Source organism: Lathamus discolor, chromosome 12 (assembly GCF_037157495.1).
Source record: "Lathamus discolor isolate bLatDis1 chromosome 12, bLatDis1.hap1, whole genome shotgun sequence".
Taxonomy (NCBI): Eukaryota; Metazoa; Chordata; class Aves; order Psittaciformes; family Psittacidae; genus Lathamus; species Lathamus discolor.
The window spans coordinates 15,152,395-15,178,505 of NC_088895.1; the positions used below are offsets into that span (position 1 = coordinate 15,152,395).

General features: G+C 41.3%; 1 protein-coding gene across 8 annotated transcripts in view; it reads left to right on the plus strand.

Annotated features, from left to right (window-relative positions):
* ZNRF3 (zinc and ring finger 3) overlaps window positions 1-26,111 on the plus strand; it is a 93,618-nt gene that overhangs the window by 50,326 nt on the left and 17,181 nt on the right. For 7 of the 8 annotated variants that reach the window (XM_065692819.1, XM_065692820.1, XM_065692815.1 and 4 more), the window contains one exon: window positions 10,282-10,407. In XM_065692819.1, coding sequence (XP_065548891.1) covers window positions 10,282-10,407 — 126 coding nt within the window. Of the gene's footprint in view, window positions 1-5,096; window positions 5,116-8,965; window positions 9,120-10,281; window positions 10,408-26,111 lie in introns of those variants that run through there. The other variant, XM_065692821.1, reaches the window with a different exon arrangement.

Below are 26,111 nucleotides of genomic sequence, written 5' to 3' on the forward strand. Positions count from 1 at the left end.
GGATTGTGGAGACTGAAATATGTATTGAGGTGCTTTGTGACATAAGCAGTCCTCTGCATTCTGTTGTAGAGGAAGATGATGGCTATGTTGTGTCTTTGTAGGACAACACTTAGATTGCTGCTGTAAATAAACTATTAACAACTAGTGAAACAGAACGCCCTGTTGTTGCAGTTGCCTTTCTAGTCTCCAGGTGAGCTGAAAACCTCCCCCAGATCAACCATAGCTTCTAAAGAAATTTTTGGCATCTTAAATCATCATGTATATATTCCACAAGTCATTCCACAAGTTCTTTACATTTGTGGCGATTAACCTGTCTTATTTCACATGGAATTCTTGGTGCCAACTTCAGTGTTTACCTCTATCAGCACATATCACAAGAAACAGAAGTTGCGGGAGAAAGGATTGCTGGTTAATGCAAGACTTTACCACCAAACAGTGGAGGTCGCAACTAGATAAGAAAGTACAAAATATTTTTTCTTGTAGGTTTTACCCCCTCCCCTACAAACTCCCTATTTCATCTTTCCATAGTCCCTACAGCTTGTCCAGGTCCCCCTGGATGGCATCCCTTCACTCTAAAGTATCAAACACCCCACTCAGCTTTGTGTCATCCAGAAACTTGCTGAAGATGCACTCAATCTCACTGTCTGTGTCTCCGACAAAGATGTTTAGTACCACTGCTCCCAGTACAGACCCCAGAGGGACACTACTTGTCACTGGTCTCCACGTGGACATTGAGCTGTTGACCTGCAACTCTTTGAGTATGACCATCCAGCTAATTTCTTATCCACTGAGTGGTCCATCCATCAAATCCGTGTGTCTCCATTTTAGAGACAAGGATGGTGTGGAGGACAATGTCAAATGCTTTACATGGGTCCAGGTAGAGCAGTTACGTGCAGTAGTTTTGCAAGTCGTGTTGTATGTATGTAGTTTTGATGCATGGGATCTATTGAGGTTTCTCAGTTTCTTTAAAACCTAAAGGATGCCTCAGAAATAATTTGTGTTATTTTCAACTCATCTTTGTCATCGTCTTCCTGTCTACACTTCTCAGTTCATCCAGCACAATTCCCCACAACTGAATGCAAGCAAACCAGCTATTTTTGTTAGCAACTTGCTGTAAAATACACAGAGTATCTTCTTTTGCCAGGAATCCTAGAAGACTCTGGAGAAGCAAGTCACATCTTAAACTCCATGTAACATCAGGAACTTCCTGGAAAGCCAGGGTCTAGATGAGATTGTGTCAGAAAAATGAGCTATACTGAGTATGGAAATCAGTCACAAGTCAGTTTATACATGTAAAGAATAGTTACTATTGATCTGGAGACTTACAGTACTGTGACATTTTGGGTCAGCATGAGGTCTGTCAGTCTGCTTGCTAAACTTTCTTTCTTAAAATACAATCTGGAAATGAGTAGCTCAGATTTTTCACAGAGCTGTGTTCTTTTGTGAAATAACAATGCTACCTTTGCTGATGTGTGCACGTGTGTTTTTTAATTCCCTCCTACACTTGGAATTTTCATCCCAACCAAATTCACTCCTTTCCTAAGTGTGCATCGTATATGCTTTTGGCAAGGGAATTAAAATGGGAATTTCTTTTGGGGTTCCTTATAGGAACAATTTCAATCAACTGTAGGTTGTTTTTTTTTTTTTTTTTTTTGCTGTTGAACAATTCCAGTCATTTTTTCTGGGCCCCGAACACTCCCTGGGGTTGAACAAAATAGACTCCATTATGTTGTGCAATGTTTGCCAGGGTCTCTTTGTACTTTTCACTCCACTTTCTGCTAGAAAACTTACTTGCAAAGTATATGTAGCTCCATGTGACACCTTTAACTTGAGGAGATTATGTGGCACTGACCTGATACCTGCAGTTTTAAGTCCCCACTTAAGTGCTATGGGACAAATGTAGTTTTTCACGAGGCGTAAGGTAATCCTGTTTTTCCCAGCCAGTTATGAGTATGTCTAAAGTTCTGGTCATTAGTGCATTTTAGGGACCTGTCTTGTTCTGTATAGGGGCAGGGCTCTTGTTTTACTGTATAGCTACTGGCAGCTGCCTTCTGCCAAAGTAATCTCGGAAGGTATCATTTCACCCCTGCTTTTCCCTGCAGTTTTCCCTGTCCTTAGTGGCATCATGCCTGCGTCTTTTGCCAGCCTCTTTCCACCCTTTTTAGAGGAAAAAAACATAACTATAAATATGACTGTTCCCCTTTGCTCTGTCAATACTGTGGTAGGAGAATTTGGTGTAATCAAAAGCACTTAAATTCTTGAGAGCAGAAAGCCCTCAAGTTATCTTGGGTATGCACATCTTTTAATAGAGTTTTGCTTTTGAGACCCTTTGAAGGAAGGAGAGGCAAGTTTTCTGTTTGAATGGGCTGGGAGCTTCCCTTCCAGTATTTGAATAATTAGTGTCCTGTTGCTTTGTTGCAGTAGGTTGCTCAGCTGCACAGTGTGGGCAGTACACTTGATCTCTGCCTGTGCAGTAAATCTGGTGCAGGTGTGCTGAATTTACAGCTTTCTATGCGCCTGTCACTGCATGTGCTGTGGGTATCTGTAGCGCCTGCTTTGGGGCAATCCTAGCAGGATGTCTGGGAGCATGCTGCTGCTGCCAGGTACATGTTTCAGGTCTTCTTCCTCTCCTGAAGGATTTGAAGCTGGGCCATGGTACAGGTGAATTTCTCACAATTTCACAAATGTGAATTTCTCACATACTCTCCAAGTCACAGGTTGGATATCCCTGAGTCAGGAGTAAAGGAATGATGCTGCTTCTTGCTTTGCATGATGATGAGTGTGCTGATCAACTAGATCAGTGCCAAGGTCTGCTTTCCTAGTTAACAAAATCTACTCTGGCTGCTCTTAAAGTTTGCCACTCCTTTACGCAGGACCTGATGGGTACTGATGGGTACACACCTGATGGGTGTGTAGTACCGGCCTGTCTGCATTGTAGAATTTTACTAGCCTTTTGTGCATGGTGGATGTGTTCAACTGTGTATCTCTGTTTTTGCATTTAATTGCAGCAGAGACTGGATTTCTCATCATCCCTTTTGGCATACTTCCTGGAGTAAAGTGGACTGTGAGAGGATTTCAGGGATGCTTGATGCTCTTGCTATAGAGAAAGTTCAGTGAAAGCCACTTGTGGGTTCAATGTTAACCGCTAGGTCAAACCACACGTCACAACTGATAGCCAAGAAAAGCACACTGCTGAAATGCTCAGGTTCTATAATGTTACATTTTGTGGTGATTTGGTTTTTGGCGGGATGCTCTTCTTCAAAACAAAACAAAAGTCTGAAAGCGAAAAGAAACTTGTGTTTTAATGTACTTGTGCTGGAGGCCAAATGTTCCTCTGCGCAGCAAAGCTGCATGCTCTAGAGGAACCACAGGGAGGTGGGGAAGTGCTTCCCTCTTTCACCTTTTTTTAAAAAGGCTGGTATATTCCAGCTGCAGCCAGCGTAAAACCCTTATGTTTTATGAGGCTGCTGAGAAAATGGCAACTATTTATTCATTTATTTATTTATTTATTAAAAAGCTTCCTCTTAATGAAAGATTCTTGAAAGGTCACTCATCTGTCGTGGCACATTCTACTGATGCCTTGTTCAAAAAGGACTGATAAAACCTACTGCCTGAGCCACTTCTTTCTGGTGGGCTCTTAGTGATGCTGGGTTGGAATATTGCAGTCAAGAGCCTTAAATCACCTCTTTTGGCAACAGGTTGCTTTGCAAATACAGAAGAGTGAACAAGAAATGGAAAAGTTAAGTTCATAATTTCAATGTATTTGTAAGTAGTAGGAAGAAATAAAGTTTTGTGGTGATGTAGCTGCAGTATGTTGAAGACCAAAATCACAGCAGTGGCAACAATCATTGGGAAATCTGTCAGCTGAGATGACTGACATCTATCCTGGAGAATGAGTGCAAAGTAATTTTTAATAGGTAAGAAGGCAAAATTTCAGATGAAATGCGAAAAAATGAGTGTTGCTAACACTGACTTAACTGGTTTGCAGCCTTCTGGGTCTCATACTGAATATTTAAATACATAAGCTCTACTGGAGTACTTTATGGTTAGTCCAGTCACTCTTCTCACTAGAGGGTGTTAGCCAGGTATCTTGCCTTTCCTCTAAAAAGGCTTACTTTGTGTCCTGATGGAAACCTCTCTAGGTTACTTTTTTCTCCTCTACCCAGTGCCACTTTTTTGCCCTATGCTCAGTTCTTTGTCCTGATTGAATTCAGACTTCAGTATTTTGGAAGGAGGTGCCTTGGTACCCTGGCCTTTGTTTCATGAACTAGGAACTATATGTAATGCATCTCTACACATTAATCCTCTGCCACAGAAAGTATGAAAATCCTTCTGGCAGCATTACCAACCAAAGTTCCAGGTCGATGCAGTGGGGTTACTTAGGGCCCTGTGACATGTATGCAAGTCTTTACTGGCTTCGCAGAGGTACATTTATTCACTGAATGCTGGATCACCAATAAGAATCAGTCACAGATTCTGTAGATGCACATTGTGGGTAGGTATGGCTGCCTTTTGTGCTGCACTAAGTGGAACAATGAGAGGAAGCAGGAGGTGCAGGCATCTCAAGGCTTACAGAATCTGAGGTGCTTTGTTTTCAAAAGAAGAAATAGGGTCAGCCTCAGATACAGGGTCAAAGCCCCAGCGGGGTGAAAGGTGTCTGTGGCATGTTTCTTCTCTTGTTGCTTGTCAGGAGATAAACATCTGTTAGAGTTATAGGGGATTAAGCACAGAGGACGTCATGGGCAGCTTGACTGGGAGGAAGCCTAAAATTTAACTAAGAAAAGAATGGGAAGAGTAAATAGGTAATGTTAGTGCAGAGGTTCTTGTTTAATTTATTTGTTACTGCTCTCGTCGCTGTGACCAGAGCACACGTTCTAATCATTGCATGTGTCCTGCCATGTTTCTACACTGCTGGCTTGCAGGAGGCCTCTCGGGAGGGAGCAGAGGTTGCACCACTGAAACCCGTGGCTGCTCAGCGAAGGCACGCGTGCAGCATGGACCATCTTTCCGCTGCTTCTGCCCAAAGGCTGGGGAGAAAGAATGATGTTTTGTGGCTTATGGGATTTGAAGAACTGAATTTTCAATATAGAATTCAACCAGAAGAAAGCTGGGAAGGTAATGCTGAGTCTCAAAGGAATGTTATTGAAGTTCTTAAGACTGTTCAGGTTGTGTTATCCAGACCTGGCTTGTATTTACCAGAACTCATGTTTTGGCAGGAAAGGGAAAGAGTTAAGATCTTTTAGGGTTGTGTTTTGTTTTCAGTCGAACTGAAGTTGGGGAATCTGTTCAGTGTTGACAGGCTCTGTCTCTCTGCAAGCTTCTGGAACTATGTAAGACACAGAAATGCCAGCCTTGTTTTACCCAAGCTAGCATGGGCACCAAAGCAACATAATGGGATCGCTCTGTGTGCAGACATTAAGTGTCCTGCACGCAAGCCACTAAATACTTGGTGGCCTTATATACCATGTGGCTTTAATGCCTTGAAGGTTGAAGCTCGCTTGTGATTTTCACATGTTGTGAATGTACCCTTTTTGTTTTTGTTTTGTGTTTAAGCCCTTTGGCATCCTTAATTGTAGAGCGAATTGAAAACAAAACAACAAAACCCCCTAAACAACCAAAACTGAACAACCCTATGAATGGACCAAACCCCAGCGACCAGTGAAGCTGGCTTTCCTGTTAGCCACTGGAATCTCAGCATGAAGTGTAAATGAAATGCTGTTGGCTGGGGTGGGAAGCCACAGAGAAATTTATTCAGAGAAGAAATTCCTGGGTGGAAATTTGCATGCTCAGAGTGATGCACCATGAACATGGTTCTGACGGTGCTGGTCAGAAATGTCACTATAAGGCTTGGTGTGTTCGGGGAGAAGGAGCTCCATGAAGAGCCCAGAGGAATTGGTGCTGGCGAGTGGGCACAGAGGTCATGTTTCCAAGTTCTGGTCATGATAAGATTAGTAAATTGGTAGATTTCACAACCTGTCATTGACTTAATCATGCCATTTTATTAAAAGAGCTGACACTGGGTACTTGAATATGAGCTGCCCTGATGTGTTAATGGTTGCACAGAGCTGATGACTGATGTGTCTGATTTACCCCTTAGATGAGTATTTGTGTTGGTCCTGTAGATCTTCAGATCTACTGGAACAAATAGCCCAGGAACAGTTTGCCTTTGCAGTGCACGTGGTTTTAATTGAACAATGCAATGTTTTTATCAATTGTCCCTTCCCAAAACAGGGAGATTTTGAGGGAGCACTAGTGGGGTAATGTAATTCATTTCCGTAATTACTCTGGTGAGATTCCAAAGTGATGCAACAAAATCCTCAGGAGTTTGTAGCCTGCAGATGTACCTAATAAGTTCTCTACATTTGCCAGCACAAAGCCTGCAGCGCCCTATTAGTTTTGCATACTGCTTACACTAGGTTTTGTTTTTGGGTTTGAGGTTTCTCATGTGCAAGATCATTTTGCCCTTGTGTGGTGGTTTAATAAATTTCAGTCTTCTCTCTGCTTTAGTGTTCTTTGCACTGGTAGGAAACGTAAAATGGCATTCTGTGCCTGGCTCTTCGAGCTACAAAAAGGAATCCACTTGCTGTGGTCACACTTGTCCTTGGACAGCAGTGATAGTAGCCAGCATGGCTGTGTTGGAGGAGAAATCTTCTGAGACAGCTGTTTGGTTTTGCCTTCTAGCCAGAGAATAGCTTTCATCTGGTAACTAGCTCATAGTACAACCTTGCTATAGTTTCTGAGTAAAAGTGTATGTTCTAAGTGGGTTCAATTCATGGGTTTAGACACAAATTTGAATACAGCTGTGAACAGCCTGAGTTCTGTACTGAGGAAATGAGTTCCTACTTAATTTTTTTCCCTTTATTAACAAACTTGGCAGGGATTTTCTTTTTTTTTTTTTTTTTTCTTTTCTATTTTAAGGTTCTTGCACCAGGATAGAGTTCAGAAGCTTCCTTGGAAATGCAGCTCTTTAGACTAGGTTCAGGTAGCAGGGGCTGTTGGTATTTGGAAAAGGAGTTTCAAAAAGCTGTATAGTCATCAGTAAATCTGAGCAGAAGTCGCCTCTTACCAGAATAATAACCGATGTTTCTCAGATCTCATACAGTTCTTCATTCTTATCTGCTCTCTAGCCCCGTTTCATATTCTACATTTCCATTTGAAGTCTCATGCAGCTTTTCAAAGAGTTCATTTAGTTTCACAAATTGTTTTTTGTTTAAAGTTTGTATTCCAGAATTGTCTCAAAATTTCAGACTTGGTGCCTGGTACCTACTGCATGATACACAAACCTCAGGTACTACTAGTTAATATTGTCATGTGTATTTTTTGTCAAAGGGAGCTGGAAGCACATGATGCTCTCTGAATCCTTAATGCATGTCATTTCTCAGTCTTACTTCTTGGCTAATCTGGTATAGTGAGATGAAAAGGGTTTCCTATTAACTTTTTCCTCTCAAGAACATATACCTCTGCTGAAAGGGAGAACGTACTGGATATGCTCTCTGTACCTACCTTCTCCTGATTGGAAGATAGGAGCTCTGCAATGCTATGCTGCAGGAGTGATTATCCTTTACGATCTTTGAAGCTGCATATCACTGTTCTCATACAATAGGAGACAGAGTCCTGCAGTTCTGTTGTGGGGAACCATGGAGACAATGAATTTGGTTAGCAGTTTGTCAGAGAGAGACAAGTGCCTTTTTAGGGGTCACATTATTCCATTTGGGTTGAGGCTAGAGTCAAAATTATGTGGTAATTTCAGCCTTGGCAGCTTCTGCTGAAGGCAGGAATCAATGGTGTGTCAGTCACTCTTGCAGTAAAACTCTGCTGTTGGTGTATGATGTGAACCTGGAATAAGATTTACAGAAATTGGACTAAAGTTTTCAGGCACAATGTGCCCCTAGTGAAGCCATGTTGGCTGTTGCCAATCACCTCCGTTTCCATTCACATTTTCCATCTGTCTCAACAGAGTGTTGCAGAGGATCTGCTCCATGATCTTGCTGGGCATGGATTTCGGACTTACTGGCCTGTAATTCCCCGGATTTTCTTTTTTTTTTTTTTTTTTTTCCTTTTTCAAAAAAAGGGTTATGTTTTCCCCATGTTATGTTTCTCCATCTTTCACTCTTACTAGTTCTTATATTTGTTTCTTCTGGTCATTACTTATTACAGGAAAGATTTTTTTCTGGACAGCTACTCTTACCGTGTGGGTCTGACCATATAGAGGTTTGTTTGCTGATAACAACTTTAGAGTGCTAAATCTTGTGCCTTGCACTCACCTCTCCAAATGCATCAAGTTAATATTCATGTCAGGATTGAAAATGGTTTGGGGTTTTTTGTTTGTTTGCTGGGGCTTTGTGTGGTTTTTGTTGTTTTACTGAAGTCTCAAATCAGAAGGAATTGTTAGCTGTGACACCCCAAAGGTCTAGCAAAGCTTTTTGTTTAAGTGATTTGTTGGTTCTTGATAGAAGTGTCAAGGTTATTTGAGTTCTGAGGGCTCTGCTGCTTCCAGACCTGTGACTTTTGTCTACTAAGCTGCGTAAGTCCTTTTGCAGGCCAGGTTTTCGAAGAAGGCAGGAGTGTTCAGAAATTCAACTTTTGTTTAACTAAATGCCTGGTCCTTGGTGCCACATAGAGTATGCGCCCTGCGTATGAAGGCGAGATGCTTGAGCTAGGGTATGCCCATGCTTGACTGTTGCAAATTCCTGACTGTCTTGAAAACCCTTTTCAGAGGCCTTTAATGTTCTATACTGTGAATGTTTAACTATCTTCGGAGTTGTGTGTAATGTGCAGCTTGTTTGCCTCTGAACAGGAAAGCTGTCTTCTCAGGTGCTTGGGGCATTGCTGTTGGAGACAGGGTGTTGGGCAGTATTGTGGTTGAGAAGGTGACAAAATCACCAGTTTCTTTTTAAAGGTAAGGAAACACAGGCTTTGTAAAAGGAAGTGGTGTTTTCAGCTCTCTGCTTATCTTGGTTTCCAGGGATGGTAACTGCAGAATCTGCTTGCTAACTATCATCTAAAGGGCTATTCACACTTGGAAGCTGTTGGGGAATAACAGTATTCTGGAGCAAAGTGGCTGTGGAAAGAATCTTCTGTTCCTTTTGGCCTTCTTCCAAGATGTTTTCTGGAGTAAGGTGGGCAGAGAAGGTATTTTTTTGTATGGTTGGGAAAAAGACCGAGATTTTTATCTCCTGAGCTGTTCACATGGTGGTTTGTAACATTGCAATGCCTTATGTGGGCAGGCGGGGAAACAAAAAGCAAACAACTGAAGAGTGGAAGTTTTCTTGTAATCATTAGGACTTTTTGAGGTGCTGGAGTTACAAAGTGAAATGTTCCTCCTTTGTTGGTTTACTGTTTGTCTGCTCTGCAACACAAACTCACTTAAAACTGGTGTAGCTCTTCCTGAAGTTATTTTAACCCTCTCAGCAGTGTATTCAGATTTTGTAACCTTGGACAAAAGCACCTGAGTTGTGGTTTCAGCTTTGCCCTTTCAGGTGTGTGGAAAGTGCCCCAGCATATTTCAAGGATTTTGAAGTAGAAACTTCTTAGATATGGGTTGTGGTTTCAAAGCTCAATTGATACAGTGTGTGTCAAGGGAGTTATATCAAGGTGATGGCTCTCTGTTTCTTTAGATATTTAATATAGATTAAAGGTTTGTGTTTACTTATAAAGGATCCTATGGACTCCTTTTGGAGTTAATCATGTTGAAAAAAATGCCCTGGCAGTTTTGGAGAGAAATCTCTGCCTGCCTTCCTTCCTTGTTTTTATGTCTATGCTGAACAGTTTAGCTGTCAGATGCTGAGCTTCAGGAGTGGTTCATACTCAGTGCTCATCCAAGCTTTTAGACAGAGGTAGTTGAGCTGCTCATCTCTGTGAGACTGTTGACAGCTCAGTACTGTGTCGTAGTAACTAGTAACAAATAAAAGGAGAAATTGTGAATTAAGAGTTGGGCAGAGGATTCTACCCTGTCTGGTATTGCAGTGGCTTCCTACCCAGAAAAATAAAAATACAGGTGAATTGGTGATGAATCTTGAAAAATAGTAAGTGTTTGGGAGCTTTAAATGTTTTTTTCATAAGCAAGATGAGAGTGAGCTCATACAACACTCCAGGATTTTTTTTACTCATATCATGCTTCAGAAATGTCTTGAACTCTCCATATATCAGTCTTATGTTTCAGTTTTCCCAGTGTACCTTAATAAAGAAATTTGTATGTTATAAACTAAGGTATTCAAAAGAAATCTATGATTTTTTGAATTCTACTGGTGGTCTAAAGGTTTCTTTCTGATTCTGTTTCAGATGCATCCACTTGGACTGTGTAATAGCAATGATGAGGAAGACCTATATGAATATGGCTGGGTAGGAGTGGTGAAACTGGAACAGCCGGAGTTGGAGCCTAAGCCATGTCTCACTGTCTTAGGAAAGGTAAGGGGGTAGCTTGGGGTAAATGCTGCATGTGACTGTTTCTTGAAAGGTGAAGTTCCTTCCTGAGAAAAATTGTTAAGAAATAAAATAGAGAAAACTCCATTTACTCCACAAAATATCCCCACTTTGTTTTCACACTAGATGCTTTGGAGAAAGATAATGTCATTACTGAGCTGATAGAGATGGCGATGGGGAGCTGAGTGCTAGCAGCCCCTTTCTGAGCTCTCCCGGAACCTAGCACCGAATTCTGCAAAAAAGGCTGTTTAGCAGAAGCAGTGTTGGAATAGACACAGGGTGAGCTGCAAGTGTGGTTCTAACTCACAGAAATGTTCTTATCAAAAGCAGTCAAATGAAAGCATTTACTGGTTTGCATTAGGTACAATTTTATCAGAAGACATGCATTTTCTTGGGTGGGAAGAGGAGTCTTCAACCCTAGGGAAGAGATTGCTTTGCTTTAATTGAAGGATAGGTATCTCTAATAACAGGTGAATCTTACTGTATTGATCAGAAAAAATTCACCTTGCTGAAATCTCCCTGTGGAATACAGCCTCTGGAATCTAAATTCCTTGCAAAATGTTTCCCTTTGTTTTATGGAGTGAAGTCAGTAAGATATCATCACTGCTGCCAGATATGTTAAAAAGGAAAGCAGAAAGCTGTTGTTTTTTGTTCTCAGATTAGATTTTTTTGACTTGGGTCTTAGGGAATGCCATTTAAGGTAGGAATCTGTTCAGTCCAATCTGTTGGGCTCTTGAAAGTAGGAAGTAGGTGTGCAAAATGGGTGAAGAAAGTGGAAACCATAAATATCCTGCACAAACAATGTTCTAAATATTTTCTGACATAGTGACATTGCTTGCCTGACCCACAGCTGTATATCCAGGTCCTGCCATGTCCTCTATACTCCCCATGTCCCTGAAGCCACAATGGTCTCTCGAATGAGTGTACCTCAGTATCTGCAGATCGTAGGTAGCTTCCTGAGGCTTGTTCTGCTGACCAGCAGGCCCTGGCTTTTCTTCAGGAGCAGTGTAGCACCTACTTTGATGCATAACGAGGGTGACTCCTGCATTCTGCATAGGGTGTTTCCAGAGAGTTTGGGCAGAACGTTGCCTGTGTGTCAGTTTATGTGCAGTAATTTTAACAGGTGAAAAAACACTGGCCAAGGCTCTAGGCAATATTTGCTTCACAGTAACTGTAATACAGCTCCTCGTTCTGTATTTTCATGGCGCCATTTCTTCTGAAATGTATCTTCATGGTAACTTCTCTTCCTGAAATGTTTGTTCCCTATTTCATGCTTGCTGCTGTAGTTTGTCCTTTCCATCTTTTCTGTGCAACCCTTCTGCTCAGTCCTCAGTATGCTCAAGTTATGTCCTGGTTTAGAAGGACTTCTCAGTATTCTTGAAATACAGTTGGGTGCAGACAGCAGCAGAAGCATCAGCCATGAGCTTCTTGCAGGTCTGTCAGTTAAGTCAGCTTGGTTATCTTGCCAGCGGGAATAAATTGCATTGTGATTGTTTGGGTCTCTGAGAAGTTTAGCGTCCATGCATTTTGGTGTAAATGGCTACACGAGTATTCAGTTTGACCTGAAGACTGTTTTGCCTGGGTAGATATCAAGCCTGCTGCATGTGCGCATGTCATCCTCTGGTTGTTTTTAGGGTTTGGCAGCTGTTTGACTTAAAACAGGAAAGGGAGAGGGAAAAGGAGGAGAGGGAGAGGAGGGCAAGGGAACTGGGGAGAGAAGGAAGAGGCAAAAACTAATGAAAAAGGAAAGAGGAAAGGAAAGGAGAGGGGAAAGGAAAAGAGAAAGGAAAGGGAAAACAAAATAAAATGCGGGAGGGGTGGCCTTGAGCAGGGGAGTGAAACGGGACTTCTTCCCTTTAGAAAAAAGGATGAAGAAATCAAGTACAAGCCTACTGCGTTCCTCATCTAGTTTGAATTATCCTGCCCCCAAGGTGGCCTGTCCTGCACTCTTTGATCTTCCAGACTAATAGTGTGTTTGCTTTTCAGTAGAGTTGTAGGCTCCTGCTTTACCAAAATCCTGTGAAGTTGGCCTGCCCAGCATCTCTTGTGGAGATGTCTTGTGGATGTCACAGGATGTAGGGCTGTGAAACATGTCAGAAATGTCCTGGCCTCTTGCATATATGAAGTGTTGCATTTCAGCTTTGCTGGTGTTGCTGAAATCCAGGTGTTATGCAAGTGAGATAAATGGCAAAGCAACTCTTATTATGAATGCATCTGCAGGAGTGACTTGGGTGGGTGACAGTACGACTTCACTTAATGTGAGTATCCTTGCCTCCTTGAAAGATGTAGTAGGGTGCATAAAATTGAGTATATAGGGCATTTGAACTTCTAGATCACAGGAATTCTGCTTTGTCTAGTGAAGTCTGACTGTGTGATCAATTATATTTCCTGCTGGAAGCAGAAATATCTCCCCTTTTCAGTTCCCACTTATTTTCTAATGCTGGAATTGCATTTTAGATCTTAATTCCATTAGAAGCCATTCTGTGAAATGAAAGCCCAATCTTGTGTGTTGGAAAGCGATGTGGTTGGATCAATTTGACCTATGGATTTGACAGTAGGAATAAAGCTGGCACCTGGAAGGTGAGAGAAGTTAAGCACTTGCTTTCTTTTGAAACTGTCGTGGGCAGAATTGAAACTCTGCCTTAACAATTTAGGGTATAATAAAGACTGCAGGGCAGTTGCCTGTGTATGCACCTCCCTTCCTAGCATATGGCACATGTGGGCAGTTCTCTTTCATTTTGACACTTTTCACTGATTTGGATGACAGTTTGGATGCTGTCATCTTTGCTATGATTTAAGATGATATATATGGAGAGTTATCCTGGTTAAGCTGACAGTTACCTTGTCCATCTTTCTGATGCACACAAGGAATGGATAACTATGTCAACTTAAGTCTGTCATAAAGGAATACATTTAAAAGCTCAAACTAACTCAAACCATAAAAGAATTTGCAAGTCCTATTTTGAGGGAGCCAATTTAAACTTGTTTCACTAAAACTGGTGAACATTTGTGTTGAGTAATATTGTAGCAGAAGCAGAAAGGTTATTTTTTGTGGGGGGGAATGCATGTATATTTGAAGGAATAAATGATGAGGTTTAGCTTAAGAGGAAAAGAAAGAAAATGGATGATATTGTGGAAAGCTTGGAATATTGTGAAGTAGATTGTAAAGGCCACTTAGAGCTGTAGAGCTAAATTCCGTGTCACACTCTGGTCTGTAGTAAAAAACTCCCTCCGCTTGTCTGACCCTGGGCTTAATGGGGTTGGTAGCTGTACAGAATTTATTGTGTCCATTTCCATACTGGTATTTTTAAGTGCTCATCCTTCTTAGTCATTGTTACATGGTGCAAAGGAAATGAAAGAGTTGGGGAAAAAAAATGTATCTGCTGTTGGAGTGCCTGTGAAAACTGGCCCCTGATTGGGAAGGGGGTGTGTGTGGCAGCAGTGATTTAACATTGCCTTTGATCACAGTGCAACCCTGTTTGAGGCAGTGCTGCATGCAGGCAAAGCAAAGGCATGGGCTTTACTGATCTCATGAGCTCCTGAATAGGGCTAGGAGGGGAATGACAGAGGAAGAAGAAAGCTTTGGAAATGAAAAGGAAACCCTGTGAACCCGACCAGCATTATTAGCTGGATTTGCCTACCAGGGAGCCGCTCAGTTTCTGCCGGGCTAATTCTGCTCCAGCTTCTCTCCCCCCACCCCCGACTCCACCTCCCCCTCTCCCTTTCCTTCTTTCAGACTATTTTTGTTCCTGAGGCATGGCGGTAGTAACTTGGTTCTCAGGCTGGGAACCCACTGAGCTGTTGCCATGGTCGCTGAGAAGTTCTTCGTGCCATGTGCTTCAAAGGGAACCTTTTGCCTCCTGGAATTCCCGCCTCCTCTGTACAGCACAATGAGGCTTCTTCTCCTTTTCCTGCCTGTGCATGTGTTCCAGCAGCAGCTTTGCTCTGGAGGAAGGGAAAAGCAGGGTTGCGTACAAACCTGCTGCATGCCTGCATCCACGCTGTCGTGATGGCAGTACCTGCATGTGTCCTGCTTGTTCCAGTATGCAGCCCCATGTTATTCCCCTGCCCCAGTCATTTTGGAATCAAATGGCATCTGTCAAGACAGTGAAATACAACCCAGCAATGCCATTGGGTTTCATTTTTTTTTTATTGCAGTACAGAATAGATAGTGAGAAAAATTGTGAAGATTATCTGAAAAGCAGCACTTCTTCCCTTTTTGCAGGCTTGAAAGTCCACAGGGAGGGATTTTGTTCTTTCTCTTCAAGGGACTGCTGGAGGGACTTTTCTTCTGTATTAATAGGATGTGTGTATTTAAGGATAAGCATCTGAGTAGAACCTAACAAAGAGAGGATGTCCCTACTACTACAGCTTCCTGTTTTCTTCAGATCAAAGGAATCTTGGGGAAATTCCTAACACTTCTTCCAGTATCCATTCACTTCTCTCTTTTAAAAGTTTATTAAAAAAAAACCAAAACCAAACAACAAACAAATACTAACTAGAAGGAACTCTTATTTTGCCACATCATCATTATGATTATACTAAGGTGGGGGCCAGAATCATCATAATTTGAGTCTGCGTTAAACAGTCTAACTGTGATTCATAACCTTTTGTCTAACAACTTAGTTAAAATATAAAGATTCTTATAAGGTAGTCAAAAGAGAAATCATAGGGCTGTGTTGGTAGTTTAGTTGCTGAATAAAGGGTGAGCTGTTCAAAGACTCAAAGAACAAGAGGGCCTGTGGGGAGTCAGTTTTAATCCTTTTCAGATTATTGAAAGTCATAAAAAAGAAAATCAAATTAAGCAAAATCAGCTTACACCTTTATATTAATAGCCTAAATTGTGCACGCCATTATATGTACAATTGAAAACTGCAGTGACTATATGAATATCACATTAATAGTTTTGTATACAGTTTAGATAATTTCCTGTAGATATTGATTCAGTTCAGTTGTAGACATGTATATGAAATTTCAGCAAATGCTCTTCCACGTGACGCTTCCTCAGAAATTAGGGCTGAGCAATGCAGTAGATAAGGATCTCAAACGAGACATGTCTGAAACTATTGATGGATATTTCCAAAACTTTGCTTGTTCGGATACTTTCAGCTGGTGGTGACAGCTGCAGTAGCCCACCCTGTGGTGGGTCCTGTGCCACATGTGGTAGGAGGTACTGTCACTTCAGGAAAACTTCTTATATCCATTGAAGTGGCTGACATTCCACGTGTATCTGTTCCACAGTCTGGGGACCTTTGCTGCCTATTGATTGCCAGCACACGCTTCTTCCTTGTAAACAGTGGCTGAAAAGTATTTTGAACTCATTTTGAGGCAGTAATCTCAAAATTTATGGCAAAATGTAATTGGTCTAGCTGACAAGTAATAGCGTGGGTGACTGAAGCGGGTGGGTGGGTTGGTTTGTTTCACTGTGTGGCTACATGCAGGTTTGTGTTGGCAGTGTGGTGTCCGTCAGAGGCAGGAACAAGAGGAGGAGGGTAAAGGGACTGCTCTTCTGATGGCAGAGCTGGCCTAAATACATGTCAAATTGCAGATGAAGAAATGTTCAGCAGCAGAAAATTAATATTGGTTGTTTTGAACTCCCAGGCATTCTGTTTTAAGAAGGAAGTTGTTAAAGTTGTTATGAAGCAGAAGATAATTTTCTTGAAAGAGACTAGACACCTTTGGCTGTGGACTAGTTGATCGACCTACATTGCACATGCCGAAACTCTGTTCAAAACACAGGCTATGCTGTTTGTCAATCCCATTATTTTGTAATGAAAGAAGGAGTATATATTTTGGGCAGGGGGGTGGGAATAGCATCCTGGCTGGTGTTAAAGACTCTGAACTTCTGAATCACATTCTTTAAGAGTCTCTATTAACTTTGCATTTAAATTTTTTGTTTCCATGGTCTGTTGTTTTAGCACTGCCTAGAATTAGCTAATTGTGAAAAGTATTAGCATACGTAATTGTAATCCCTGCCATGCATGTGGCTTTCTTACTGTATTTGTTCTAAATAATATACTGAGAAACAGAGAGAGGGAGTTACCATTTCCCGAAGCACCAAAAACCATGTTATAATATAGTAATTGTTTCTTGTTGGTCCCCACTTCATTGTAATTTATGATGTCTAGGACACCTGAAATGTTAGCTTCCATTTTTAAACAAGGGTAAAACATGCTTAGAAATGGTATTTCAGGTGATACTGTTACTTGTGCAAATATTCTTGGTGTCGTTTATCTTTTGATGTTCTCGTTTCTTACTTCCTCAGTGCTAGCAGTGTGCTCAGACCTCTACAGCATATACACATAATGATTTCTGGAATTCTAACTAAATCGCATAGATAAAGCCAGAAGGCGGGATAGTATATGGGTTTTCAGGAAGAAGCTGAATTTTCATAATGACAGACAGAAATAGTCCTCATAATCTTCCTGATAGGGACAAGCATGTATTTTTGAACAACAATAACAAAATGACATAAAGCAAAGTACTTTTGCCAAAAGTTTGCTATATTTCTGCTTCCCATCTCGTTGCCTCTTCTTCCATCCCCCACAGACCATACTCTAACATAGGTAAGAGAACTGACGAACAAGCCACTTAAATTCTAGAGACAGAGGAAAGGCTTGTATTGTTTATAGGTCATATGGTGAAAGATGTAAAAGGAAAGAAAAGAGCTGGGTTAAAGCCAAAGAGGAGAATGCTTGAAGGAGTTGATGAACAAGGGCTGAATCAGGTTATATAGTTCAGAAGGAGTACGTCTGTCAGGTTTTAATTCATGGGTGGCTGTGGGCCCTTTCCACTGGCAGCTAGTGCTAGCAATCTGTTATTGTATTATTTTACTAACTTCCTTTTTGTGTTCACTGCTCCATTCTGAAAAGCAACAGCCATTCATGAAGAAAGGCTGTCTCTTATGTTTCTCCCTATGGGCACTCCTTAGATTTGCTATTGTTGGATTGATTACTTTAAATAAATGTCCACTTTTAGAGTTGAGTCCTTAGCAGTCCCCACCACCATCTTCACTCCTTTCCAACCAACTGTGGAACACAGCTGCTTCTCCCTTAAGCTAAGGAAACACCTGCTGTTGCACAACATGTGTTCCTGGAGTCTTTGCTCAGTCAGAACTCCCAGTGAAACTAATGGGAGTACAGGCTGAGAAAAGACAATTTTTTAAGATACGCCCCACATACAAATAATAAATAATTTACATATTATTATTAGTAGTAGCAGTATCATGTCTCTTAAGTGTATGGACCCTCATGATTCTGTATGCCTTGTGAGCCTCTTAAGCATTGCAAGAGATTTTTTTATTTTATCTGCAGCATCTACCTACTTCTAACAGGGAAAGGCATACTGGCAGGCATGTTGGAAGAACTACAGCAGTGGAGTTTGAAGGGGAAAAATGAATGGGCAGGTAAGTGCAGCTGTGTAGGAGTACAGAAATGAGCAGAAGAGAAGGCTGGCAAGCAGAATCAGATAAGTGGATCAGAAAGTGAAGAAACCAAAAAGCAGATATGGAGGCAGGAAACAGAATTGTTTAAGACTTCATAGATGAGTGACACACCTAATTTTGGTGCACTGAGAGACAGAAGGCTTTGAAAAGAAATCTGAGAACTGGGGAATGTAACCAGAGCTGCATCAGAGGGACTCCAGTATTCAGAGTAAAAGATGGGTAGATGCAGTCCGCAGTGGTAGAAGACAGGAGATCATAAGGAATTGCAAACATAAAGTGAGAATGTAACAGAAATTGTGCTTCATATCCTACTCCTTTGAGATAATTTCCAGAAGCTCTGTTTTTCTGCTCTGAACATTTTCATCTTCATGATGGTCAGGTGGATATTACCTAGAGGTGCCTGTTTGGATGACATGATGTCCTGAGTTCAGCTATAGCTATAGCTGAATCCAGGATGCATGATGATTTAATGTTTGTACTACGTTCAAGGAAGCAACTCCAATTGAATCAATCAATCAATCAATTGAATTGATCATACTGTAAACTCAAAATGAGTATAAAGTGGGGGTTTTGGTCAGCGTAGCACTTGGAGCACTAACCAAGTAACTTGCAATTCTGTCAGGTTATTTCTTGAAGATTGGAACTGGATGTATTTGTGGTATAAATTTTCTAGTCAGATCAGGTATATATTATCAGCATTTACGTAGTTGTTGCCTTAGAATTGCTCAGCATGGATATGGAACCCTCACCAAAACTATTAAAAATATCAAAAGCATGTACGTATTCTAGTGCATTAACATCTCAGTTGTTGGCCCATTGGTGTTTTGTTTAATTGGTAAGCCAAGAGAATACCTGACAGGCATATTTAATTTTTCAAAATGCTCAAAGAACTTTGTCAGCTTTGGACAGTGAAAAAAAGGTGAAACTTAGCCTCAGGGATGCAAATAGTGAGCTTTGGGGGGACAAGGAGGGGCATTTGCGAAGAGCACAGAATGCATGCACTTGAGTCCGCGAACAGTGTTGAAACTCCCAGAGGGTCCCTTCAGCTGACTGTAAGGGACTAATGAGCCTGCCTGGCTGTTTATGGGCTGTGGTTAACCTCTTGCAAGTTAGGGTTTCCTGTCGCCAGCAATGAGCTGTGACCGCCAGCACCACAGTGTTAATGATGAAGTAGGGGCTGATGAATGGCTGGACTCCAGACAGCAGCCTTCACTGGCAGAGAATCAAGTGGCTAGAGGGGGAAAAACATTGATGTCTACAAGAGAAATAATGCAAACTCCAGAACCTATAATTCCCATGTTTAAAAAAAGAAAGAGAGAAAGAAACTGGGGACAAATTCAAACCAAACAAAGCTTTTATCTTTGCATTCTGAATAGAAGATTGTTCTTCAGCAAAACTGGCTGCAAAAGCCAGGCCAGTTAAAACAATATGCAGGCTGCTTGCCTCCAAGTAACCAGAAATTGTTGGCTCAGAGTAGCCTGCTCTGAGGAGCCAACCTGCTGGGAGACATTATCCAAGCAACAGCCTGAATGTAATTCCTCCTGCTGTGGAATGGCTCTTTGGCAAATGAAGACCCTAATTAGAGATGGAAGGGTTTCTATTTTGTTTTTCTTTAATCCTTACCCTGAGGCCTCTGCAATACAGCCATGTCTCTGCTTGTGTGGGGAGAAGTTTCCAGTTTCCCTTTGCAACAAAGAGCCTCCACCTTTTTTATTCCTTCCCTCCTCCCCCCTTTTTTTTAATCAACAAACAAGGGCCTACCACAGGCTGGGACCTTGAAACTAATATAAGTCAAAGCCAAGGATCACTGTTTGAAAGAAAGTCCATGTCATCCTATGCTAGGCAGTCCATGGCAAGTTGCTAGATAAACTGGGATACTGGCCCACTATGCATCTTTTTACTGCTGAACATACTACCCAAGATGATCCTTCTAGGGGAAGGAGAGGGAGAAGGAGGATCTCACTGAATCGATAGTATTCTACTGGATATCAACAGAATTTTACACACCTTTGTCCAGATTCAACACTTTTGAACGTTCAGACTCAAAATCTTTGAAGATTTCACTTTCTCCTTCAAGAGAGACTGAAGTCCTTGACTAGAGGTTACATGCATCTTCCGTAGCTGGACTCAGATGGTCATCCCTGACAGAGAGGGCAGAACCTCCAGGGGAATGCTACAGCTAATTTAAACTATAATTAATGTGGAGAAGTGAAAATACATTTGCTGCTTGACAACTCACCTTAGTATATATGATGTCTGTCTGAACATACTCTGAGACTGCACGCAGGCTCTTAATAACCCTGCAAAGACCACTGCATTTTCTGTCACTACCGGGACTTGGATCTACATCATCACCTCAGATGATGATTGTGTTATCTCTAAAATGTCCTTGTTTACAGTAGATACCAACCTATGGATGAAGGCCAGCTACTTGAGGATGAGGCTAAGCAAGACAGATCATACTAAGCAGAAGACACTGAATTTCTTACATTTGAAAATAGGTATAAACCCAGTTGGCTCAGATCACTAATTTCGTGTTTTGTTACACTTTCAGTTCTTCTCAGCACTTTTGGTAGGCTATGGTCATATTCATACCTTGTCTTGTCTTCCAGATAGAGGATAGCTGTGTGATATTAATGAGCACAAAGGTCTTTTTGAATAAATTTTGGTTAATTTAGCTGACTCGGTATATCTTGCTTTGATAGACTACTGTAAATGCCTCAGACCTGTTCTATACTCTTTACATAATTTCACAAGGCTGAATCTGTTTGAAATTTTTCCTCTTTCCTAAAATATCTAAATATTTACCTAAAGCTATGGGTTGGGAAAACTGTTGTGTTGTTGAAAAGAACTTTCTGCAATAAGGTGAAGCTTATTTCTCAAGAGGATTGAACTTCCCCATTGAATTGACTGAGATTAGAAGGAATTCCTGCAGGACTTAAAATTTCTGAAAGTTTTGCCATCTTCCCCTCTAAACACAAGATTCTTAAATCATAAGAATTATTACAATTCTTTGTTTTCCCTATTGATGTATATACCTACCAATGCATAATTTTAAGGTAGTGTTGTATTAAAGCACACAGCTTATGTGTCTGGATTAGGAACTTTGGTATGTTGTATTTCCTCAGCATGGCTGCTAAAGGGATAGCTTCTTACCCTACTCTAGGTTAATAGTTCAAGTTACAATTCCTCCAACCCCTTCCCATGTCTCCATCTTTTAATGACTTCTCTCTGCACCACAGCATGCTTGTTGTTTTGATGTGGTCTAGGCCCAGAGCTGATCACAATGTTTCTCCCTAGCCCCAGAAAAGAGGTGTTTTGGTTTTTTTTTTTTTTCTCATTTTAACCCTTTGAGAGCCTCTCAGGACCACATTGATACGTATTGTTGATGTGATCGTATACTGCGTGAGGTGATGCTTTTCTTAATCTAGAAGCACATATTTTTATGTTTTAATTTTTAGAGAAGTGCATGGGGGTTTAATTGTGATTATATTTTTAAATTTAAAAATACTGCTTTGCATTTTCTATTCCTACACTTCTTAATTGCTAAAGCAACTGTCTTATATAGGGCACATATATAAAAGATATCCCAAAGTGTTAGAGGAATATTCCAGTCAGGAAGAGGTTTTATGATGTTGTGATACTCAGGGATTTGATGATCTTCTGATATTCTGTCTTTGCTTTTAGACAGAAATCTGACTGTTCCTTTTTTGTTGTCTCGAGAGGTTTCAAATGCCATTCTGCTCATGCTTGGTTTCATTTAGCTTCTGGAGTTACCGGGGAATTGTACATTAACAGGGCTGAGGCATCAGTTGGTTAATTTGTAACTTCTGGTGTTTGTAAAGTAGACCATGTCCTTTTCTCCTTCCCCTCTGCCCTGCAGAACTGGCCTGGGGCCCAGCTTTCTAGCTCCGGTGGTGATTCAAGGGGCAAGGCGTTCTGGGTGATCAACTGAGCCTGAGAGCAGTGTAGGAGCGAGACAGAGGAAGCCTGTATTGTTCAGATATTGTTGTCTATATTCTCTGTAGCTCAGGGAAAAAGAGGTTTTGCAGTTTGACAACTGTAATGAGATGGTGTGTTTGACATAATGCTTAGAGTTTGCAAGATTCTCAATGGTAAAGCAGAGTGCTGCAGACTGATTCGCTGTCTTTGCGTGTGGCTGATACTCCATGCTTTATCAAGTACAGTTGTCAGTGTGCACTTGAAATGGGTAATTTTATTAATAAGATAACATATTTTATTTTGCCTAACTATAGCTGCTGTTAACTTGATATGGATAAAACAGGTGCATGTCAGTTGGTTTGTGGGCACTAGAAATTACTGGAACAGATTTTTCTACTTTTAAGTTTACATCAAACACTAAAGATACAAATTCTCTTGAGCAGTGTTGTAGACAGAAATCTCGGTTGCTGTTTCTGAATTGCTCTATTTATCACTTATTCTGGTGAAGTATTGCAGATGGAAACTTAATCCCTTCAACATCCCTTCAACAATCCCTTCAATTCTCTAGCAGTCAAGATTATTGAAATCCTTGGCCTGCCTTTCCAGAGCAATAAAGCAAGAAAGTGGACCTTTTCACTGAAAATTGTGTTTCTTGGAGTCACAGAGTACGCAATTTGCTTGCTACTGAGTGTTGCTTACGTGTTACCAGTATGCTGTGTGGGAAGCTGACAGCTTATTTCAGAGGACCAAATAGAGCCGATGGAAGAATTAGCTATTAAAAAAGATGCTGATTAACTGCACCTGTATAATCTCATTCTTTTGCCAGATCTATGGTCACTAACTCCACAATGTGGAGTTCCAATGACATGGAATATTGCATCTGGTGGGCTGGGTCAAACAGAGAATATGGCTCAAGATTTTTAGTTCACAGAGAATTGATGAGGAAACCTCAAAAACTGACAGAATGCAAGTTTGGTGAGGCTGGCTCAGTTCACAGCCAGGAGATATGTATAAATAAGGATGTTGTTCTACAATCTCTGCAGAAGAGTTAAAGCAACCCTGTTATATTTTCTGCCCCAAAACCCATGAGATTTACTGAGGGAGGGAAAAAAAAAAGAGAAGGAAAGGGAAGATGAAAAAACCATGGTTATACATGTTGGAGCTGTGTTTTCCTCAGTTATGATTGAAAGCAATGTTTTGCTTATGGGACCTGTAGGACTGTTTTCTGCATGCTTATATCCTTACTTTTCTGCTTCTCTTGTTTATTTGAAGGACCAGATAATAGTACCTGCTGGCACCTGGTGGAATAGAGTTAGGATAGTTTGCTAAAAGCATTATACTGGCATCTGTACTGGTTACCACTGACACCATTGCCCAATCTCCCCCTCCCTGTCTTTATCATTTTTTAACCCAGGGAATGAATTAACTTCCTCATGTACTGCATACCATAGTTATAATTAATATTTGTTATTTACGGTGCACTAAGTTCCAAGAAGAGAATTCCTAGAGTTGGATGAATGATCCAACTAATCCAGGAGGCTAATCCAGGAAGACAGATACATACTTGTTAATGTAAAAGCATTTGTGAGAGCATAGTGTTAGAACACCAGGATGTATCTGTGGGTTTACACAGGCAGCCAATACTTTCAAACTACTTTTTTCTCCCTTTAGTCTTTCAGTTTTATCTAGGATATTAATTAAAAAAAATATATAAACAGTAATCTGGTTCTACCAATAGCCATTTTCAACAGAAGCTGTTGAGTTACTATCTTAATCTGTAATGTATTACTATGTTGATGTAAATGGCAGACTTAAAAGCGATTAATGAATTTTGATTTCCCCACCTATGGTTCCAAGCCTCTGTACCTCTTTCATCTGTAATTGATTCACTTTCTGCAACCCATTAGATTAGTGCCATGTCCTCATACATAGATACAGCTGTATATTGGGAGAGAATTCTAACTCTGGCAAAGAAGTAAATGTAATCAATAAAGGCTAATGCCCTTGGTATGATGTTTCTCTGAAACTGAGAGCTTGTGAAGCAGCTTTTCTTATGTTGATTTCTTCTCTATTGATAATAACTGACGTATTAACTGGAATGAAGCTGTACTAGAAAGGAGAGGAGATGCTTGCAGTGTTTCTATCTGCAAGCATGTAAGGTCCTTCTAAATGTCAGTGCGTGGCTGACCTTATTGTTCTGATTGTTGCTGTTCTACCTATCCAAATGAATGAGAGGAAGCAGTTCACCTGCTCAGTAAGCATCTAGTCCCTTGGGTTGTCTCATCAAGGAAATTGTTGCTTCCTTATTGTATTAGTCTCGCTCACAGGAAGGGAATGCAGAGCTCTTAAAATCTTTCTGGTGTTCTTTGAGGTAATAACTGAATAAACATCTCCTTTGTCCTGGAGATGTGAAGATACATATTCCTCACACTTGCCATGTGTTTCCTCTCATCCTTTCTACATTACAGCATCTAGCAAATTCTTCCACATTTTCATTCGAGGTAGTATTTAATGTGCATCTTATTGGTAATGGTCATCAACAATGAGTTCAAACAAGTAGGTGTCCAAAATACACTCTAACTATTCATCAGCCTTCTCCATGAGCTGCGATGATCTCTGTGCTATAGGTCGACACTGCAGAAACATGGATGTAGCAAATATGTATTTGCAAAAAAAAAAAAAAATCCTTAAAAAATGTGTAATTAACATGCTGTATCTTTCTGTATACATTTTGAGTACAAAGTAGACCAGATGTACTGCTTAGGAGAGGACTTCTGGTAGAGTCCTAGGCTGATTATGTTTAAGGAATTAAGGAAGGGCAAGTTCAAAGGTGGGGTTTGTATCCTTGATAATTTTGGTTACTTTAGAGATGCCTACATCCAACATTCAACTGGAGAAGATAGTCCAGTGTCTACCAGGTTTTTGAACAGTCTAGCAAATGGCTGAGCTCTTTTTAATGCTCATTTACAGAGGAAAACTTACAGTGTCACGGAAAAGATTCCTAAAGTGGACAAAGCTCTTAACAATAATTACAGTCGAGGTGCATATTCTCTATTAGATAAGTGCAAGTGCTGTTTAATATCTTTTTCAACAATCTGGATAAGGGGATTGAGTGCCCCCTCAGTGAGTTTGCAAGTGCCACCAAGCTGGGTGGGAGTGTTGACTTGCTTGACAGCAAGCAGGCTTTGCAGCAGGATCTGGATAGGCTGGATCCATAGGCCTGAGGGCAGTTGTGTGATGTTCAACAAGGCTCAGTGCTGTGTCCTGCACTTGGATCACAACCACCTCATGCAGTGCTCCAGGCTTGGGGAAAAGTGGGTGGAAAACTGACCATTAGAAAAGGATCTGGGGCTGTTGGTCTACAGACAGCTGAATATGAGCAGCTTGTGCCCAGGTGGCCAAGGGCAATGGCATCCTGGTCTGTATCAAGAATAGTGTGGCAGCAGGACCATGGCAGTGATTGTGCCCCTGCACTGGGCACTGGTGAGGCTGCACCTTGAATCCTGTGTTCAGCTCTGGGCCCTTCACTACAAGAGAGGCATTGAGGTGCTGGAGTGGGGCCAGAGAAGGGCAATGGAGCGGGTGTAGGGCCTGGAGCACAGGGGTGATGGGGAAGGGCTGAGGGACCTCGGAGGTTCAGTCTGGAAAAGAGAAGGCTCAGGGGGGACCTTATTGCTCCCTACAAGTGCCTGACAGGAGGATGGAGCCAGGAGGGGCTGTGCTCTGCTCCCAAGGAACAAGGGATGGGACAAGAGGAAATGGCCTCAAGCTGCACCAGGGGAGGTTTAGACTGGTATTAAGAAAAATTTCTTCACCCAAAGGGTTATCAAGCACTGGAACAGGCTGCCCAGGGCAGTGGTGGAGCCACCGTCCCTGGAGGTATTTAAAAAGATGTGTAGATGTGGTGCTTGGGGACATGGTTTAGTGGTGGGCTTGGCAGTGCTGGGGCAATGGTGGAGTTGATGAATCTTAAACGGCTTTTTCAACCTAAATGACTATAAATAAGATGCCAGGTACTTGTCTCTATCCTATAAAGGCCTACTTATATCTAAGCTGTATTTCATGGTTTAGTATGTTTGCACTTAAGGCCAGAATAATTTTTGAATTGCCCATAACAAGCTTGCTGATTGTTGCCGTTTCCAGCCTTGCTTCTAGGACTAAGGCATGATTAGCTCTCTCTACAGTGTTTTTTGCACATTTGAGCTGGCATTAGCTGCTGATCTACACAGAACATGTGTAAGTTCCCTGGATCTCCAGCTGGGGTGTTGGAGCACTTTACAGAAGTAAAAGTTATGCTGGTGGC